Source organism: Sorghum bicolor, chromosome 5 (assembly GCF_000003195.3).
Source record: "Sorghum bicolor cultivar BTx623 chromosome 5, Sorghum_bicolor_NCBIv3, whole genome shotgun sequence".
Classification (NCBI taxonomy): domain Eukaryota; kingdom Viridiplantae; phylum Streptophyta; class Magnoliopsida; order Poales; family Poaceae; genus Sorghum; species Sorghum bicolor.
The window spans coordinates 68,174,822-68,195,416 of record NC_012874.2 but is presented as its reverse complement, the minus strand read 5'-3'; the positions used below and the strand labels follow the sequence as shown (position 1 = coordinate 68,195,416).

General features: G+C 48.4%; 2 protein-coding genes across 4 annotated transcripts; one reads left to right on the top strand and one right to left on the bottom strand.

The window, feature by feature from the left end:
- Positions 1,343 to 3,420, top strand: LOC8068335 (polyol transporter 5). The gene is made up of 3 exons (XM_002451129.2): positions 1,343 to 1,801; positions 1,886 to 2,232; positions 2,328 to 3,420. The coding sequence occupies exons 1-3, from the start codon at positions 1,669 to 1,671 to the stop codon at positions 3,303 to 3,305; spliced, it is 1,458 nt and encodes a 485-aa protein (XP_002451174.1). The 5' UTR covers positions 1,343 to 1,668; the 3' UTR covers positions 3,306 to 3,420.
- LOC8079151 lies at positions 7,646 to 19,735 on the bottom strand. Of its 3 annotated transcripts, none has more exons than XM_021461034.1 (2): positions 19,630 to 19,735; positions 7,646 to 10,110 (listed from the first exon to the last, which is right to left on the bottom strand). In XM_021461034.1, exons 1-2 carry the CDS (start codon positions 19,641 to 19,643, stop codon positions 7,983 to 7,985), a joined length of 2,142 nt encoding a protein of 713 aa, XP_021316709.1. In that variant the 5' UTR covers positions 19,644 to 19,735; the 3' UTR covers positions 7,646 to 7,982. The 3 variants fall into 3 exon arrangements, with proteins under 3 accessions (XP_021316709.1, XP_002449903.1, XP_021316708.1); XM_002449858.2 differs by lacking the exon at positions 19,630 to 19,735 and adding an exon at positions 18,027 to 18,310; XM_021461033.1 differs by lacking the exon at positions 19,630 to 19,735 and adding an exon at positions 18,031 to 18,310.

Genomic DNA, 20,595 nt, shown 5'->3' with positions numbered 1-20,595 from the left:
ACTCTATATATAAAAAAAAATGGCTCCGGTGATTAACCCTGAAAGTGATTATTTTAATTACTACTTGCAGTTACAACATGTCGTTGTCATTTCACCTTCAAAGTTGGCAAAACATTAAATCGTTTGACTGCATAAATTATTTTCAGAAGTATATCTATCTATCTTTTGGGAGGGAGAGGGAGTAATACCGATGAATCCTCCGCGAAAGCTACAAAGATCGATCCCGATCGACCCAGTGGACAGACCTCGGTATAGCTGAAGCTGAAGTACGATCTGGTTGGTGGCATGCATTATTCATCAGTTTAATTCAGGAGGGAGAGGGGAGAGGGATCGGACCCTATCTAGATTAGGTGAAGTAACATGTAATATAGTATAAAATAATCATTGCCATCGATCACTTTCACCATGAGTTAATTAAGTAAGACGAAACAAGGCTAGCCATGATGGATGCTCATGCAGTAACCATCAAGATCAAGCAAGGAACCCCACGATATGTGATGATCCTGTGACGCACATACGATACGATACGATACGATACCATGCATCCCACTCAGACTCTACTCTGATTACGATCAACTTTAATTTCCTTCCGTACGTGGCACATTTTACGTTTCTAAATTTTTCCATTTCTCAAAGCTACAGGAGAAATAAAAGAAACGATCGACTAAAAAGATCGAAGCAAGGGCAACAACTACAAGATTCGATCGAGTCCTCGACTCGCCGGCCGGCGGTTGACCTGACGGTGGCGGTAGGTAGGATGCGTGAGATATGATGGCGAGGAGGCCGAGGACAAAGATCGATCGAGGCGCCGGTGGTCGCTGGAGTGTCCAAATTTTGATGTAGTTAAATTTACCACTCTAGACGCACAGGTAATGCTGTGCTGTCGGATCTAATTACGACATCAGATTAATTAATATAAACTTTGTATCAAAATTATAGAGTTGTATAGTTGACAAACTTTTAATTTGAGATGGTTTACATGTCCAAATACTCAATATAATTTCTTGGATCGGATTTGACATGATTAACAATGCGGAATGAAGACAATGCCAACATCAAAGCTGTTCTACTTGGCGAGATCTACAACTTTACTGTTAACAACTTTTCATTTGAAATAGTTTTGAGTGTTAATATACAATATAAGATTCGAAAATGTGTAGTTAAAAAATGTATAGTTTCCATCAGATTATATACGACTTATTACCAAATTAATCAATACACATATAATGTTTATATATCTTTTAAAATACAGATGTCTGCTACATTGATAACTTATGCAGGGATACAGGTCAATGTCTAGTGACACAAAACCACACAAGGGCAAAGGAACAAAGAAAATGGTCATGACAGATGAAGAGGATTGGGTGATGGAAGAAGACTTTCACGGTTGGATTCCCATCCAAATCATCACGGCAGTCGGCAGAAAAAGAAGAGTGGGTAGTAGTTGAAGACATATAATTCCCATTCGTGGAAAACATATACTGTACATATTAGCCACATGTTAAATATATTGTCTCTACAATTCAAGTCCTGATGCTTTTGCAATAATTGTCATATATTCACAGCTTGCTAGTTCACACATACACTAGTAGAATATACACAATGTTGCATTTGTTTGCATCCCACGGCCAACACTGACGTCGACGAGCAAAGCTAGAAAGCAGAGTCATGGCGGACGAGACAGCGGCGCCGCTGCTCCACTCAACTACCCTCACCGCCGACGACGCATCACCACGCCGGAACAGGTTCGCCTTCGTCTGCGCCACGCTCGCCTCCATGACCACCATCCTCATGGGCTACAGTACGTCAACCATCTCGTAGTTGCCTTGCATGCATGTGTTCGATGTCATGGTGATCATGGTGAGCGCTCTGCGTGTGCTTGCAGATCTCGCCCTGATGAGCGGCGCGCAGCTGTTCATCCGTCAGGACCTGGGCCTCTCCGACGTGCAGATCGAGGTGCTGACGGGGTCCATGAACCTGTTCATGCTCGTCTCCATCCTCGCCGCCGGATGGGTGGCCGACCTCCTGGGCCGCCGAGGCACGCTCGTGCTTGCCAACGCCTTCCTCATGGCCGGAGCGCTCGCCATGTCGGCCGGCGGCAGCTACGCCGCGCTCGTGGCCGCGCGCTTCGTCACCAGCGTCGGCGTTGGGTTCGCCCGCGTCGTCGCGCCGGTGTACAACGCCGAGATCTCGCCGGCGTCCACGCGCGGCGTCCTGTCGTCCTTGCTAGACGTACGTTTATGACTCCATCGTTGTCATGTCATCATGCGTTCCTCTTTTCAGATGTTTTTTGTCTGATGTGCGTACGTGTGGTCTCGATCCTGCAGATGTTTATCAATGTCGGAATCTTGCTTAGCTACGTGTCGAACTACGCGTTCGCCGGCCTGCCAGTGCACATCGGCTGGCGCGTCATGTTCGCCGTCGGCGCGCTCCCACCGGTGTTCCTCGCCGCGGGGGTGCTCGCCATGCCGGAGTCGCCGCGGTGGCTGATGATGCGCGGGCGCTACGAGGACGCGCGCACCGTGCTGGTGCGTACCTCGGACACCCTAGCTGAGGCCGACCTCCGCCTGCAGGAGATCAAGCAAGCCGTCGAGGCGCCGCGGGCAGCCGGCAGCAGCGGCGCCGGCGACGGCGACGGCTTCGCCGTGTGGAAGGAGATGCTGTTGCGGCCGACGAAGAGCGTGCGCCGGATCCTCGTCTGCGTGATCGGCGTGCTGTTCTTCCAGCAAGCCTCCGGCATCGACGCCATCGTGCTGTACAGCCCGCTGGTGTTCCAGAAGTCCGGCATGTCGTCGAACAGCGCCATCCTCGGCGCCACCATCGCCGTGGGAGTAGTCAAGACATGCTTCATCCTGGTGGCGACGCTCTTCTCCGACCGCGTCGGCCGGCGCCCGCTTCTCCTCGCCAGCGCCGCCTGCTCGGCGGTGACGCTGACCTGTTTGGGCCTGACGCTCTGCGTCGGCGACACGTCGACGGTGAGCACGGCGGCGTGCGTCGCGTCGGTGCTGGCCTTCGTGGCCGCGTTCTCGGTCGGGTTCGGCCCGCTGGCGCCCGCGTACAGCTCGGAGATCATCCCGCTGCGGCTGCGCGCGCAGGGCACCAGCCTTGGCACTGCGGTGAACCGGGTGACGTGTGCGTTGGTGACCATGACGTTCATCTCGCTCGCCGACTGGATCACCATGCCCGGGTGCTTCTTCCTGTACGCCGGTGTGGCGGCAGCCGCGTTCGTGTTCGTGTACTTGCAGCTGCCGGAGACTAGTGGGCGGAGCTTGGAGGACATGGACGTGCTCTTCGCCGCCAAGTGATCATAGTTTTTTTTTTGGCGTAAATTAGACAGTGAACTGTTGGTGTGATTGTTGTTCAACCAAGAATTTGACACTAGTCCCTTGTGATTTGCTCATAAGGGCCCATGACAATTCACATCCAGCGATCTCTCATTTAATGTGATAATTGAAGAGAGACACACAGGGGGATGGGTACAGAAAATTGGTTGGAAGTTGAATTTCCTTGAAGCCAACAAGAAACTAACAGTACAATACTAGATTAATGAAAAAAAAGAAATTGCCTGCTGCTAATAGACTTTGTGCAGTTCAATATCAGACTCCGAGAGAGTTTACAATTTCTGTGAAATTTCATCAAAATTTCCGAAACATTGTATTTTTTTGTTAGGGTGTGAATTTTTTTTATATGGGTTAAATTTTTTCAGTTAAATTCATGTTTTGCTCCAAAATTACACCAAACCACTCTAAAATGACTCTCCATATCCTCTAGCCTCACCAAAGCCTTAATTTCTTCAACTCTATTTAATTTACTCACTCATACCTTCAATTGTCTCTAGCATATGCAGCTCTTCTACCATCACCTGTCGGATTACTGCTGCTGCTGTACTTATGTGATATATTGTGTTTTTTCATTGGTCTTATATAAATTTGTTTAATTTTGACCCAATATTTGTGAAATTCCTGAAATTTTATATTTATCGGTGAGGACTGAATTTTTTCATGCCAATATTATAAAAGAGGGAGGTGGTTCAAAATTTAGCTGATATTCGTCGAGAACCTATGAATATCAGTTCTACTTGTCACCTCTGCTAATTATTTATATTTTGCTTGTTCTATTTTTTGTTCAACTGAGATTTTTGTTCAATTTTCAAATTATTCTCAAATTTGCATAAATTTAAATTCTTTTGCTGAAAATCAGTCCACCAGTTCTACTAGCCCCCGGCGCCCTCCCAAGTTGTAATGATAGGTTGAGCAATAGTAGTTAACTAGTGACTGCCCAATTAGGAAGGCGACGAGTTCACTGCTTTCAGCGCCTTGACTGCCTACACATCCCCATAGCATGGGTCCACACTGACAATCAACGTTTACCGAGATCTAAGTCTATGCTGTCCATAAGCCTACACACCCCCATAGTAGTTGTCAAGTTTAGGCCCCAAATGTTAGGCTATAGTTGTCTTAGATCAACTAGGCAGTTAACTATGGTCAATTACGAGACTTGGATGCTAGAGCTTGTAGTAGATGCTAATGCGACATGTTTGTCTACAAGTGTCCCTTTAGCATCGTTAGCAAGAAAAAGTTCCGCCCCTCACAACAAGGCTATAAAACATCTAGGTCATAAACATCATATAGGGATCAAATGTAACAATGGTTGGAGGCGGGGAGCGGTCTCCAAAAATTTAATGCAACAATCATAACCTGCTAATAAATCAACTACTTCAACCCACTTGCATGGCTAACCCTACAAACTTAACAAACACCTTAGTATTAACACCACATGAAGCCATGCCCTTAGTCAATTGCACACTAAAAGTATTGTCCTAAATGTGGAAATGTTAAAGATCTATTAACAAAGGAGCATAATACTACAAGAACAATCCTTGTCAGTTGTCGGTTGTCACCAGATAACTTCAGGAACAAACAATCACTAAGCAAGCAAGATCATAATGAAAGTAAATGCTAGAAGTAAAGTGGACAACAGACAATTGGGTTTTTTTTCCCCATGGTACCAGGTTTTGCTATACTGAACAAATATAAAAAGATCTAAGAGCTTAGCTAGTCTTGATCTGTCAGCACACAAAAACTATAGAGGCGAGTATCCTAACACACCCTGAAACAGCAGCTATAGTGGAGGTACCTTTGCCCGCTTCTAAATTTCTCTATCTATTAAAACCTTGTGATTGAGGTGGCAATGCCCCCCGCTTCGGTCTGGCTGTGAAAATAACTTTTGTAGTAGTGTTCCCTACTACAAAGAGCACTTGATCTCTTCACGTAGACTAAGCAGGAGTGATACTCTCTCGAGTGCGCTATAAGTACTAGTGAAAATTGCCAATTCTTAAAAATTTCGGAAAATTTAGGTTCCTTGTTCCCTCTGTTACATTTAGGACTTGCTTTATGAGATATCTTGCAATCTACATTTCTAAATTGCTAGATTAATTAAGGTTTGAACTAGATTGCAAAATCTTTTGCGCGTTAGAAACTTGGAATTGACACACAAGCTTCTAGGTGCACGGGTGAATTGGTCATTATTAGTATGTTTTCTTGCTTCTTTAATTTTTTAGAAGACCTAAGTTGTGGTGTCTCTTAGTTGCTTCTCACGTCCTGAATTTGAAAATTGGAATCACAGCAGAAAAATTGGTGGGTGGAAACAGCGACGGTACAGGGACCACGACTTGCGACTACTGCAGAACCACAGTGGTGGTGATCTACTGCCTCGACGTCGCCGCCAGGCAGTGGCGGAGGGAAGGGGGGGCTGAGGGGGGCCTGGCACCCTCCAACCTTCCCATAACTCCCTTAATACATCCTATAGATTAGATGCTGAATTGTTTAATTAACTAGTTAATAGTATTATCTGTACTAAGATTTTTATTTTTATTTCATATTAATCTCTAATAGTTTCTTATACAAATAAAATCTAGATCTCTCTAATATTTTATTCATATCTTTTATTTTTATTATTGCCTACCCTTAATATATTCTATAGATTAGATGTTGAATTGTCTAATTAACTAGTTAATAATATTATCTGTACTATGATTTTTATTCTTATTTCATATTAATCTCTAATAGTTTCTTATACAAATAAAATCTAATCTAGATCTTTCTAATATTTTATTCATATCTTTTATTTTTATTATTGCCTATCAAACATTAGTTTGTCCCCTACTACATAATCTAATTAGCTAGTTAATTAAAAATCAGCGTTTTCTTGTTTAATCCTTCTGAATTGATCCCAAGTTTCCAACAATGAGATCTATATTATTTAGCATTAGTCTTCCTATTATCTTTCTTATCTCCTAAGTTTTTGTCATTATTTGTCTAAACTCTAAACGGTTATTTAGCTCGTGTACTCAACTTTTAAACACTAACAATGCTATGGTGTTTCTGTTTAACCTTCTATTTAAATGACCATTTTACCCGTTTAAGTGATCGTCTTGGCTGAGGCTAAACGACATGCAACTGATTGTTTGTCATTCATTGTTAGGATCTTGGGCTAATTAATTTTGCCCCGTTTAACTACTTGTTTTATTGTGATTCTTTTCCTGGCCAAATAAATAGACTGATTAGGTGAAGGTTAGAGACCTGAGACTAATTAATTTATCTTTATTTTTTTAGTTTTTCTTTTTTTTTATCGTAACGCAAACGTTTATTTTGCTGGTATGTACACCTTGTTATGTAATATTTTGATATACATGATTGTTTTCGGTTTGTACGCCCTCCTCCCGTATGTTCAAATTCTAGCTCCGCCCGTGCCGCCAGGCTGCTTGCCGTGGCATGCATGGAGTTGCAGGGAGAGACTCAAGAGGATGTGGCAGTGGATGTCCCACTCATCCCATGCCTCTTTCAGATGCTCCAAGTCCATGCTAAGAAAAAGTACACATGAGTTATTCACAAGGATAAATTGGTTCTCTATATAGCATTGAAAAAACATCATTTTTAAAAAATACCACCGACTGATGTTGGACATGTATAACACCACTAAAGGAGTGGTGCGTTATCAAGATTAAGAGTACCACCAATAAAAGAAAAAGTAGTTCAGAAAAATAGCATTAAAAAAGGGAGCAGCTATCTCTGAAAATCGTTTCCTGAGAAAACTATAGACTACTGTTTTTATTGGCTGCAACTGGAAATGCCCATTTTCTAAATTCTAATATAATGATTGTTGGACCTTAGGCATCATTTTTGCATATTCCGATTATAGTCAAATACAAGAAACATAGGGCTATGCTGCCTCAGAATATATACATTACAGAGAGTATTTAAATAGGCAAAACGAAAACAAGAAACATCAATCTTGTTACCTTCATTGTTTCTCCACCAGGTTGCCACCGCTAACCTCCGCATCATATCTCAGTGACCTCATTTTTCTGTTCAGTGGAATAAGCAAGCCCATCGATTCTTTGCTTTAGGATGCAGCAAAAGCATATGGTCCTCAATCATTACTAGTTGATACCCCAAGGTATGGATGCCCGAACTTATCTAGTTCATCAATATAATTAATTAAATGAATGTCAATAGAAGTACTACTTCGTCCTCAGCTCTAAATCATAGTTCAATTTGGCTTTATCCTAAGTCAAATTTATGTAAATCTGATCAAGTTTTAGAAAAAATGTATAAAAATTTACAGTTCTCATATAAATGCTCTATCAAAACAGATTTTACAAGGGTATCGAAACAAGCCAGGTCTTCCCCTTCTCCTGGCCACGCTGAGTTCCGGTGAACAATCACTACTACAATCACTCTTAGTATTTAACACCCATTACATGAATTTAATACTCATAACACACCTCACACTCTGAATCAGAAAACTGGAATCACAACAGAGAAATGTCCCATGTCTATTCCCTCGCTGCAAGAGTAAGAAACTGGGAATTTATTAAAAGTGTTCTTACAGAATAGTTACTGCAGGCCGCCTATCCATATATATATTTGACATTATTAGCACTTATATTATTTGACATGGAGAAGGGCATGATGCCCCTGTTAAGCAGCAGGCTTTGGCATAAAAGGGCCAAGAGAACGCATGAGAAGAAGAACATGCGAGATGAACTCCCCACCTGTGCTAAGATGCTCATAGTGGAAATCAGGCCCGCAACGAGGCGCCGTGTAGAAAAACATCTCCAGCCACACCTCCGAGATGAGGTGCCAACGGTCAGCTTCATCATCGATGTCAGTCAGCTCCTGGGCTACCGCGTGGGCACGATGCAGCACCAGAGAGTAAAGGGCTTCCTTCTCCGGACTCTGCAGAACCAAGGGTTGCATCTGTTCTTCCTTCATAGCATCAAACACCTTGATGGCAGCTTTCTTCTCATCTAGATTATCCGTTGCTGACTGATCTAAAAGGATTTCTGTGAGTCTTTCAACAGCTCTGTAATGTAGATACCTGGAGTTGCTTGTAAGCAGGACATCACACTTGAACACCAGGTACATGATATACTGAGATAGCTCCCTGCTCCTCTTCTTCCTCTCCGTCGTCGTCCTAGTTTCATCATTTTCAATACCATGGCCATTGTCCCCCGAGAAGTAGCAGATTTCTGTTGCAATGTGCCAGATGAGGACGCTCGTCGGGAACTCAACACCGCTGCTGAGGCTCTTATGCAGTGCTGCATAGCATGACCTTTCAGGTTCTTCAACTGGAACCTGATGGCTGTCCATCCACTTCCCAAGTGCTCTCTGGCCACGAAAGTTTGCAAAGTCCCACTCCTGTATCCTGGTTTCCAAGAATAACAACTTGTCGAGGACGAACAACTTGAGGTCATCACTAACTGGTGTCCTTGCCAAGTCAAGGAACTCAACACACCAGGCACCCAAGGGTTTACATTTAAGGATCCATTTCCATATGGACGACATGCATCCATGGTCGCCTCGCAGACTTGTGTACCTCCTGATCATGCTATATTGTGCTAGCTCTTCTGACCACTGCTTTATTGTGCGCCAGCCTTGAGGCTGAATGCAGCTGGAAACACAGAAGAATGCACATTCATACACTGATCTTGGACGCAATGGTTTTCTTGCATATGAGACAATGGACATGAAGGCAGGCAGCAGATCCAGGACTATGGCCCCAATGAGCAATATGTAGGACACAGCGATATCGGCTTTACTATGGTGGCCCTCCTTTTGAGCAGACACAAAGAGCACCAGCGCTATTGCGGTTGAAATATACTGGAATAGGTTGTAAGTGAGATCAAAAGGGACAAGAATTAGCCAGTGAAGTAATGTATCAGCACGCGTTTCGGAATCCAAATCCTGCACAATTTTTAAAAGTGATGCTTTGGTGTAGAGCCATTGGTAGGATTGTACCAGATGTGCGGCCACGTACTGGTAAGCTACGCACCGGTCTGGCATATCCTTAAACTCCATCACTATGTCTGATAGTTCCTCTGATTTTATGGTGATGAGCACATCATCAACCGGAGTATCCACTAACATGATGTCTTCCACCTCAGAGGTGAAACGAGTTTGGTCTTTTATAAATTCCCAGCACTTGTCAGCTTGGAACATCACTTCGAATCTTTCTTTAGCATATGTTACCTCTGTTCTATTTCCAGAAGCTTGCTGCCCATGTCGCAGATCAGATTGTATTAACCACAAACCAGCCATGGTTGAAGCCCTAACAATCTTTGGACTTGCTGAATAAAGGCAATATGTGCGCCCAGAATACTTGAAGAATCCACACAGGAACATGAGCACCATGGCAGCCCTGAGCCGGATATCCGGCCAAGATGACTTGGACACCACATAGCCAGCCACTGCTGTCTGAGTGACCAAGCCCAGCAGGTGCCTCGTCCACAGCTCGTTGTCCTGCTTGGAGAAGGCCGTGATGCTGTCCTGCCCGCCCAGGTGGACCAGCATGAACGGCGCCCAGAACAGCATGAGCTCGTGCCTCGGCGCCTGCGCATGGACGGCGAGGTGGCCGAGGACGAAGACGGCCACCGTGTCGGCGGACAGGTAGGCTAGCCATAGCAGAGTGCAAAGCACGCGTGATGCGCTGCGCTGCCGCAGGTCAGCTGTGAGGGAGAGGAAAACTTGCAGGGAGAGGCTCGCGAGGACTAGGCAGTGGATCTCCCACTCGTCCCATGCCTCTTTGGCATCATGCCCCAAGTCCATGCTGTCGAAATCGATCGGAGACAGACAAGAGTTATTCACAAGGGAAATGTAAAACACCACCACTAAAAAGAAATGTGCATTATCAAGATCTAACATTCCGCATGGTTTAGAGCTAACTTCAGTCGTTGCCATGCTAGCATCGGGATCTACATTAAATATGTTCTAAATTCAGTTGCACATTATAATAGTGAGGAGTGTTTGCTGCTGGTGGCCGTGGTTTTTCCTCTTCGTATTAGAGAGGTTTTCCACGTTAAATCTTATGTCTCCGCTGTAATTTGATCTTGTGTTCTTCGTTGTTTATCCGTCGTCATTCCCAACAATCCACACCATCTCCATGACACAGAAACTGTAGCATAGTGTCACACCAAGCCTTGACCACCGTGGCCATGCCTAGTGGAGGTGAAACAAGGCGGGCGTGGCTGGCCAGACGACCATGAATGAAGCTTCCCCTTCTCATATGCCTTTTCCTTCCATCTGTAGCAGCTTGAGCTATGAGATCATCCTCTGCGTCATCCTTCCTCTAATCTAACTATAGATAGGGATGAAAACGGATCGGATACGAACGGATATTACCAATATCATATTTGTTTTCATATTTCTGATCGGATTCGGATTCGAATACGAATAATGTCAATCATGTCAGATAAGATAGAATTGGATGTCGACATCATAAATATACGATTTAAGTATTCGAATACGAATACGGTATCGGATGTTGAATATTCGGACTCGGATACGGACATATCTAAACCCCTCTAAACGAATTCGGTCTCTTCTTGTCCAATGTACAAGCCGCCACCAGCAAGCCACAAAAGCAAATTATAAGCCTCTTCTGCAATTGCAGCCTAGAGCAGTAGGACAGAAGCTCCCTACAGTACTCATCCGCTTCAACATGCTACATTGTCATGGTCCTAAGAACGGCCCTCCCCAATGGGCTCAGTGGGCAGGGCCCATGGAGGGGTAGTGATCCGGCCAAGGGTGCCCCCAGCACGCGGGCAACAGGCGCGTCCAATGGAGTGGCGCCGCACCTCTCCCTTGTTATCCCCATATTTTAAGTAGTTCACGAAAATAGATAGATAATTATTTAGGAAAATAGAATCAAGATTTGTTAGGAATTTTTTTTGAGAGCACGCTTAAGCGCGTATTTCATTAAGCAGTAGAAAGTTCGAAGGACAGTTTACAAGGTAACACCGTTGTTACCCCCACAAGCAGAACCCCAAAACAAACAAGCCCTAAACCCTCTGCAAAACACGAGAAGGGCCCTCAAGCAGTTGCACGCGCCAGCAAAGTAGCTAGATGTCCATTTCCAGCTTCACACCAAACGTTCGCTTCGTCCTTGATGAGGGCAGCCAGCCTTTGCGCGCCCGTAGCTCGCGCTTGGAAAGTCCTGGCATTCCTCTCCTTCCAAAGCGACCAACCAACAAGCAAGACATAGGAATCGAAGCCTCGACGGAAGAATTTGGGCACGGCTTTCCTAGAATGAATCCACCATTCCAGCGCCGATCGCTCCCCAAGCCTGGTATCCAAGTTAAGGTGCACCCTCCCCAAGCAAAGATGCCAGACTTCTTGGCTGAAACAGCAGCCCAAAAGGATGTGGTCCAACGTTTCAGACCCCTGATCACAGAGGATGCAGATATCAGAATCCTGTAAGCCATGACGATAACGACGAGCTCCAGTCCAGCACCGGTTATGCACCGCCAGCCAGAAGAAGAAGCGCACTCTCGGCGGGGCAGCTGTCTTCCAGACTTGCTTGGCCCCAAAGACAGGGGCTGAGCCGAGAAACATGGCCCCATACGCAGAAGCGGCCGAGTAGCACTGGTCAGGCGTCAGGTTCCAAGAGAAGGTATCAGGTTCTTGAGAAAGCTCAATATTTTCAATGAGGTCGCAGATATGCGCGATGTCAATGAGCATCTGTAACGACGATGGTCCGCTAATATGATGCACCCATGCGTTTTCCGGCAATGCCTCTGCTACCGTGGCAAACCTCTTTGTCCTTCGAACAGCTCTGAAAGCAGTCGGGGCCTCCAACTCTAAACTGCGCCCATTAAGCCATCTGTCGGTCCAGAAGAATGTCGACGCCCCATTGCCCAAGTGGTGCACCGTTGCAGCCTGAAAGAGTGCAATCACCGCGCGCTCACAGGTCGCCGGCGCTCTCCCGCTTGTCGTGTCTTTCCAAACCCAACGCACGCGGAGTGCCAAGCCTGCTTTCCTAAGATCAGTGATGCCTAATCCCCCCAGCTCTTTCGGACGACACACAGTTAGCCATGCAACCTTACATTTGCCTCCTGTCACATTTTCAGAACCTGCCCATATAAAAGCTCTTCGCAGTTTATCGATCAAGTTGATTGCCCACTGAGAGAGACACAAGGCGATGGACGTGTGCACTGGAATGGCCGAGAGAGTTGCCTTGACCAGTGCCGTTCGACCAGCTGGATTTAGAAGCTTACCCTTCCAAGTTGGGATCCGCGCAGCCACTTTGTCCACTAAAATCTGCTCGTCCGCGCGTCTAAGACGGTGAACAGAGAGCGGTATACCAAGATAGCGGCATGGAAACGCTTCAGAGCGTCACATCAGGATGTTCTGTACCCTAGCCATGTCTTCCTGTGAACAGAAGATTGGTGTCGCCACACTTTTATCCAGATTGGAGAATAAGCCGGAAGCAAGGCCGAAGATTGAGAGCACTCCCCTTATGGTCAGCAAGTCTCGTTCCAGCGGTGCTACAAATATCACTAAATCATCAGCGTAGAGGCTGACCCTAGCGCCTGGTATCCCATGCAAAGGGGTGAGGAAACCACGCTCCTCCACCCAATCAAGGAGAGCATTCAGAACCTCCATTATCAGCACGAACAGCAACGGTGAGAGGGGGTCCCCCTGCCGCAGCCCCCTAGCATGGCATACCCGTCGGCCAGGTCTTCCATTGAGTAAAATCCTCGTGCTGGCCGACGACAGCAAAACAGAAATCCAGTCCCTCCATCTCGGGCCAAACCCCATATGCTGGAGGACCTCTAGGAGGAAAACCCAAGCAACCGAGTCAAAGGCCTTGGCGACATCCACCTTTAGCAAAACACATGGAGTCTTCCGCTTATGCAAGTGTTTGCACGTTAACTGAACGTCTCTGAAGTTATCGTGTATGCTTCGCCCCTTAATGAACGCACTTTGGTTTCTTCTCACCAGGGTTCCAATGACCGTGGATAACCTGTTTGCAAGGCATTTCGTGATTAGCTTCCCAAAGCTGTGTATAAGGCTAATCGGGCGATAGTCTCTGATCTCTGTCGGCTGGTCTTTCTTCTTTAGAAGCAGCAAAAAGGCTTCATTAACGCTGTGAAAACTTCTCGAGTCACGCGACCAGAAAGCATGCATCGCGTTCATGATATCTGACTTGATTGTGTTCCAAGCAGTCTTGTAGAACAGCCCCGTCAGACCATCCGGTCCCGGAGCCTTGTCATTTGGTAAATCCCTCACCACTGCCGCCACTTCCTGCTCAGTAAACATGATCTCCAGGTGTTCAGTATTCACTGTTCTTACCCCTATCACAGCCAAGTCAAGTCTTCTTGAGCGTACAAAATCACTCCCCAGGACCGAGTTATAGTATTCATAGATGGCATCCGCCATGGCATTGTCAGATAGCAGTTCGACCCCTTGAACCGCCAGGGATTCAATTCTGTTTTGTCTCTGCCTATGACAAGCCTGGAGATGGAAGAACCGAGTGTTCGCATCCCCTTCTCTCAAAAAAACTTCCCGAGAGCGCTGCCTGGCTATTGTTCTGGAAAGTGAGGATAGACCGAGCACCCTAACCTTGAGTAGCTTGTGCAGGTCCTGTTCCCAGTCAAAAAGAGTTCTCCGCTCCTGTTCTTCATCAAATCTCAGAATGACCTCTCTAGACATTGCCAATTGCAGCCTAATGCTCCCAATCCTCGAGGAGCTCCAGCATTTGAGTTCAACTGCCACATTCCTAAATTTCTGATCAAGGAGACGAAAGGCATCCGACGCCGGTGGCACCGTCGCCCACGCAGACGCCACAACCTCATCGTATCCTGGGACTTTCGGCCAAAAGTTTTCAAAACGAAACCGTGGCAAAAGTCCAAACGGCGCATTTAGAAGCAATAATAGAGGGCAATGATCAGAGCAATCAGATGAGAGCGCCTTCAGAGAATGGGCAGGGAACAAGTCTAACCATTCAGCATTAACAAACAGCCTATCAAGATGGACGAGCGTCGGGTTCTGTCTTCGGTTGGACCAGGTGAAGTTTCTGCCACAAAGCTCAATCTCCACTAAATGTGAACGGTCCAGAAAGCCCCGGAATCTTCTCATGGTTCTTCTGTTCAGCTGGTCATTATTCTTGTCACAAGCTCGATAAATCATATTAAAATCTCCAGCGGCCAGCCAAGGGCCCGGCGAGGAGATCATGAGCTGCGACAATTCAGAGAGGAATTCCATCTTTTCTTCATCTTGTTGCGGCCCATAAACCCCCACAAACCTCCAAAGGTTTGGCAAGGCTCCGAGACGCTGCATCCCAGCTGACACGCAAAAACGGCCCATGGAGATCTCCGAAGTTTCCCAGACCTCCCTGTCCCAGGCCAAGGCGATTCCCCCAGCCACCCCAACAGCAGGAAGGTAGACATAATCATACGCCGGACCTAGGAATTCGATTGCAGTTGCGTTACAAATAACTGAGAGCTTAGTCTCTTGGATACAAATTAACGACGGACGTTGCGCCAAAATTAAGTTTCGCAGAACGCTGCGGCGGGCAACATCATTGACACCGCGCACGTTCCAAACCGTCACTCCTTGGTTGTGTAACATTGTGTCACCAAATAAACCTCCAAGGTGGGGTGGCAGTCACTGCGCCTCCTCTTCCACTCCATCAAGGTCCAACCTCATAGCGGCAAGGTCGATACCTCCCTGGAGGAACAGCTGCAGGGCATGCCGCTTATTCAGCGACATATTTCCAGCAAATGCATTTTTGAATTTCTGCTGAATGTCGTTATCTGGCTCTGCGTCATGTATCACAATCCCCAGCTTCTTTAGTAGAACACGCTGCGCCTGTGCCGTCGCGTTAGCCGCACGCGATCTAGCTGCAATCCTCCCACTCCGACGCAGGGAGTGAACCGCAACAGGCGAGCGAGCTCGTCGCAGTCTAGGCCGATTCATGACAAGGGGAGTTTGTATAGGTATGCAGACCTCGTCCTCCAATTCCAATTGCACCCGGTTGGCCGCATCATTTGTGTTCATCTCCCCATCCGACATGGAGGCCAAGTCGGTCCCTGAGGCCGTTGAAGCCCAGAAACGTTAGGGAGCACCGCTTCCCTCAACTAGGTATTCTGAGACCGGCAAGGCCTCTGAACCTCTGTGAACTCCGCATCGACCAGCGCCGCCCACCAGTCCCGTGGTGGCAACCCGGCGTGGCCCTCCTCCAGCTCCCTAACCGAGCAGTCCTGAGGCTGTAACATGTCATGGGACAGGGAGGTCACATGCTGAGTAGTCGCCCTAGGTTCAGCTGGAGCACAATTGCCTGCGTGCAATAGTGTAGGTGCAATTCTTAGATAGCGTCCTACAAAGCCAGAACCCGTAGAAGGCGTTGAGGATGTCCATCCTGCCAACCTAACAGCTTCCGCCCCATCAGGGATTAGGCCAGCAGAAATCTTATTAGGGCGGGCACGGTCTTCAGGAGTGGCGGGTGCAGCATCATCAGCATCATCAGCAACAGCACGTAGATGGGTCTCGGCCCACCCAGGGGTAACCATCATCCCGTTCCTCAAAGGACAGGTAAGGCAGGGAACTTGTCCCACCATGATCGTTCCCAAATGATATTCAGCATCCTCTGGAAGCTCGGCTGGGTAGTCACAGTACGGCATATGTCGCCCATGTCTCGGGTCTGAATCAGGCGAGTCATCATCACTGTCTCTGCATGGCGTTGGGCAGTAATCGAACGCACGGTCGTCATTGTCCCTGTTATCCTCATTCTGATCATCGTCTTCCTTATCAGTATCCGGTGGCGTCCCGGGTGACTCACCAAAGTTCTGCTGTGCCATGATGCGGACACGCACCAGGTAATGCAGCCCTCTCTGCACCCTCTCCTGGGCGTGCATCTCCACCCACTGTACTCGCGGCTCCGGGATGAAAATGAGTTTTTTCGGCTCAATGAGTGCGGGGTGCGAGCACCAAGCAACCACAAAGAGCTCCCTGTCATCTTCAATGGGGCGATCACGAAGGTCTGTCAGCTGAACCACCGCGCAGCAGCGGCCTAGAATGGTTTGTGCCGTCTCAGCATTCCGCGCATGTGCCGGGATGTTTCTTAAAGCAATCACAACACGATATTGAAAAGCCACCTCGACAGCCCCAGAGACCCTTGTCCATGGTCTCCACCGCAAACCGCACCAGGAAGTCCTCAGGCTCATGCACACGGACATCCACCTGATCATTCCTTATCTCAAATCTGTCTAGCAGCGCCTGGTAGACCATAGAAGTTGAGATAAATGGCCGTGTTCCTGCAATGGTGGCCACTAGGGCCAAGCTGGCCAGAGTATCATCCGTTTCTTGTAGCCTCAGGCACCGTGGAATTACGGTCAGGGGCTCCTGGAGCAAACCGTTCGCTACTGCTACAGCGGTCAGCGATCCAACGTTGGGCGCCTCATCAAGAGGCCCACCTCTCCCAGGCGCACGGAACGGCGGAGGCTGCGGCAACGGTGGTGGAGGTGGCGGCGGCGGCGTCGACGGCGGCGGGTGCGCCGGCGCAGACTCTGTAGCGCCCGCCATCCGCACGGAACCGCCAGAGTTCGCAAGGTCTGCCCTCGCCACGGAGCCCCCAGAGTTCGGCGTCGGCGGGGTTGTTACTGAACGGCATGACCCAGTGTCTGCCGAAGCTGCACGGCGCCCCAGGGGCGGAGCCGGCACCCGACGTCGACGTCGAACGCGTGGCGGCGAGCCTCCATCATCAGAACGAGGCCATCGCCCCACCGACACTGGTGAACGTCCTCGCTTGAGGGTCCTCCGCCGTCTTGGCTCCCTGCATACGGCGGCAATATGGCCATCTCCCTCGCAGTTGTAGCATCTGGAAGTATACCGGCATCGAGCCCGGACGTGTCCCGGACGTAGGCAGTTGTAACAGAGCCCGTCCCAATCGGTTCTCGGAGACCTCGGCGACCGCGGGGAGGTACTCCGATGCCCGAATTTCCTGCTCGCTACCCTGTAGAAGCCATCAGCATCCAGAGGCCCGCGCATACGCGCCGGGTGGGCAGACGGCGAACACCTCGACGATTCCGCCGGCTGCGGCGGCGAGGCCAGACCGTCCGGGGACCGCCTCCGACGAACATCCGCCGTGGGTCCAGCCGGAGACTTACCATCCGGGGACCGCCTCCGACGAGCATCCGCCGTGGGTCCAGCCGGAGAATGTCCCCGACGAGCGTCGGCCATGAAGCCTTCTGCACGCCTGGGGTGTCGGTGTCGACGCTTGCGGCGTCGTTTGCGACAGCCCGTCTCCACTGGCGTCTTCCCCTTGCCATCCCCTGTTGACGTCGGGGGGAGCTCCACCGGCCGCAACTCATCCTCCGACTCCGAGGAGTCCTCCGAGTCACTGAGGCGCACGCGCTCCCCAGGACCACGGTCGAGGACTTCCCGAAGCAAGCCCGGCGATCCAGCGAAGAACAAGCTGGCCGGCGGTAGCTCCTCCGAGTCCAGATCCGCCCAGCGGCGTCGCGACGAAGAACTCCCAGCCACCTCAGCAAACCGTTCGAGCGCCTCAAGCACACGTCCCGGCGAGCCCTCCTCCAAGGCCTCGCGGACCTCGGCAGGCCACATCCGTGACGACCCCGGCCTCCCCATGAGTAGATCTGGGAGCTCGGGCGGAACAGAACGGGAGCAAAACGCTGGACAGGGGGGAGGGGGTGGAGGAGGTAGATCTGTCGAAGAGGAGCAAACCTACGTAAGAGACGCAGTCGAGCTAGGCCGGCGACGGGCCATCACCGGCGAAGAGCGGGGTGCGCCACCGAGTCGCCCCTCCGATGTAGTGGCAACTGTGTCCCGTTAGGAAAAATTCATAGTTTGTTTTGTAAAAGGTGAATCCAAACCTATAAGGATTCCCTGCTAGATTGTTTGGTGTGCATGGCTTCTAGGGACTATAAATATAGGGGCATTGCAACTATTCCAATCAAGAAGGAAATAGAGCTTTTCTCTTTAAACCAAATATCTCTCGTTCTTTGCCTCCCAACGGTGTTGCCCCATGTCCCTATGCCTGCACCCCATGCCACCGCCCCTTGCTGCCAATCACTGCCACCACATCCCTCACGCTGCCCCCGTCCCTAGCCAAGCCACCCCAACCCACTCCCGAGCAAGTACGTCTACATAGATGCTATACTTCTCTCTCTCTCTGCATCTTTTCCATTGTTTCATTTTCTAAACAAACACTTCTTCATTTATTTGAGCAGCCCCATCATCATCCAATCCACCACTCTCTCTACAAAAGGTGTTGCTATATGTGGCAGAGTCACATTTGCATATAACGAGAGATGCCTCAAACACATTACCAAGCAAATCACAAAAGCAGAGGCAGCCGCTTCCCCTGGAGCTGCTTGGAGATAACACAGCCTATGGTAGATATGCACCACCCTGGTGGATTGTGGCACAAAGTGTATCTCACATCCCGGCTTCCAAGCAAGATGAGTATCTTGTCATAAAGTGCCTTGGTAACCAGCGGTATGCCGTCTCCATATCTACGTCGACCTAGAAGGCGTACAACGAAATGTACAACGGTGATCTTGCTCATATGCAGGCGCCGTGTGAGTTGTTCCTAGCAGATGGCGAGGTGGGCACATGCAAGCAACGCCGCCGCCACTCGGCGGCCCGGGCATAAGCCTCTGAGCAGGTGCCACAATTTGGGTTAATCTTTGTCTAACGTAAAACTTGTAGTACACTAGGGATGGTTAGAGCGTTCATGTACAACATATTGACCCCCTAGAGCACCGGTAAGGCGTGTTGTGTTGAACATTTTCTCTAAATATAAAGACATGCATACCTTTTGTGTGTTTGAGAAAAAACATTTCCATGCCAAACCGTCATAAAAGGGGTCTGTGAGCATATACATGTCATTTTTACTAACATTTTAAAGGGCCAGGTGCCTATGCAATTGTTTTTTTATAGGCATGCAGTTGTTGTAAGCCGATGGTCTAAGAATACTATTGATGGTTTTCATCCAGCAGCTTACGATGACCGCCTATAAAAACTAGCTGGTTTTATAAAAAAAAAAAATAGCAACAAAACAGGGAGCAGCTGCATGCCTCTGAAAATCATTGCCACAGAAAAATAAATAGATGGCTGCAAGTGGAAATGCCTGCCCATCTCTAATAGTGATTGCTTAACCTTATTATCCATCATTTTGCACGTTCCGATTATAGTCAAGTACTCCAACTAATTAGGAGAGATAGGTCTAAGCAGCCTCTGAATATATATACACTATATAGACAGAGTATTCATTTAAATAGGCAAAAGGAAATTAAGCAAAAAACATAAAAATAAATAATGTTACCTTCGTTTGTCCATCAGCAGGTTGCCACCGCCAACCTCCGCATTATATCTCACTGGACACTGGCCTCATTTTTGTATTATTCAGGGGAATAAGCAACCTAAGCTAGCACAGCGCGCATGGTGTCCGGTTCTCTTCCCGTGGTATTTAAATATGCTTGTGAAGATGGAGTGAGAGAATACGCTAACTTTTGCGCTTTTGGTGTCGGCATATGTATGCTTGCTTCGATGAAGAGCAAAGCTGCACACATGTCCATCTTAACATGCTTGGATTATTAATCCCTGAATCCGGTCATATGTAAGTTAATAAGTTATCATAAATTAACGTTTGCATTAGTAGTTTCAGTTAGGGAAAGTAGAGCACCCTTTTCTTGTCTAAGAAGTACAACACATTCTTCATCGAAACGTGCTCCACAAAAGGGAATCGGTTCTTTGCTCTGGGACGCTGCAAAGCTTGCTCAATCCTCATTACTAGCATTGGTGAGTCGGACGGAATCAGATCACCTGACTTCACCCCGAGCGACGTATGGCTGCAGTCACGGAAATCAGACCGTCCGTTCATATCCAACGGCAAGAGCCTCCACGCTTAGCACGCCACACAGCTAGTCCAGCCCATGAAAGCCCACTAGTCCACGACCAGAGCACACACGCATTCTCTCTCGGGAAAAAAATAGAGCTGGCGACTCGTCCTTTTCCTCCACCGGCGGCGACTCATCCTTGTCCTCCGCCGCCGCCTTCCTCCTCGATTGACCCTGAGGTTCCGCTTTCTGCGAGGTCACGCATCCTGCGCATCCGACTTCCTCCTCGATTGACCAGGTGGCGGCGTGCCAGTTGTTGCCGCTCCCAAAGCTGGTGCTTTTGAAGGGGTTTCCTTGCTCGTCGCCAGCACGGCCGCCGTCAATCACAGTCGAGGTGGAGCCCCTGATTTGTAAGCTTCATCTGCACTTTGCAGCCGCAATTTTCAGCAGGT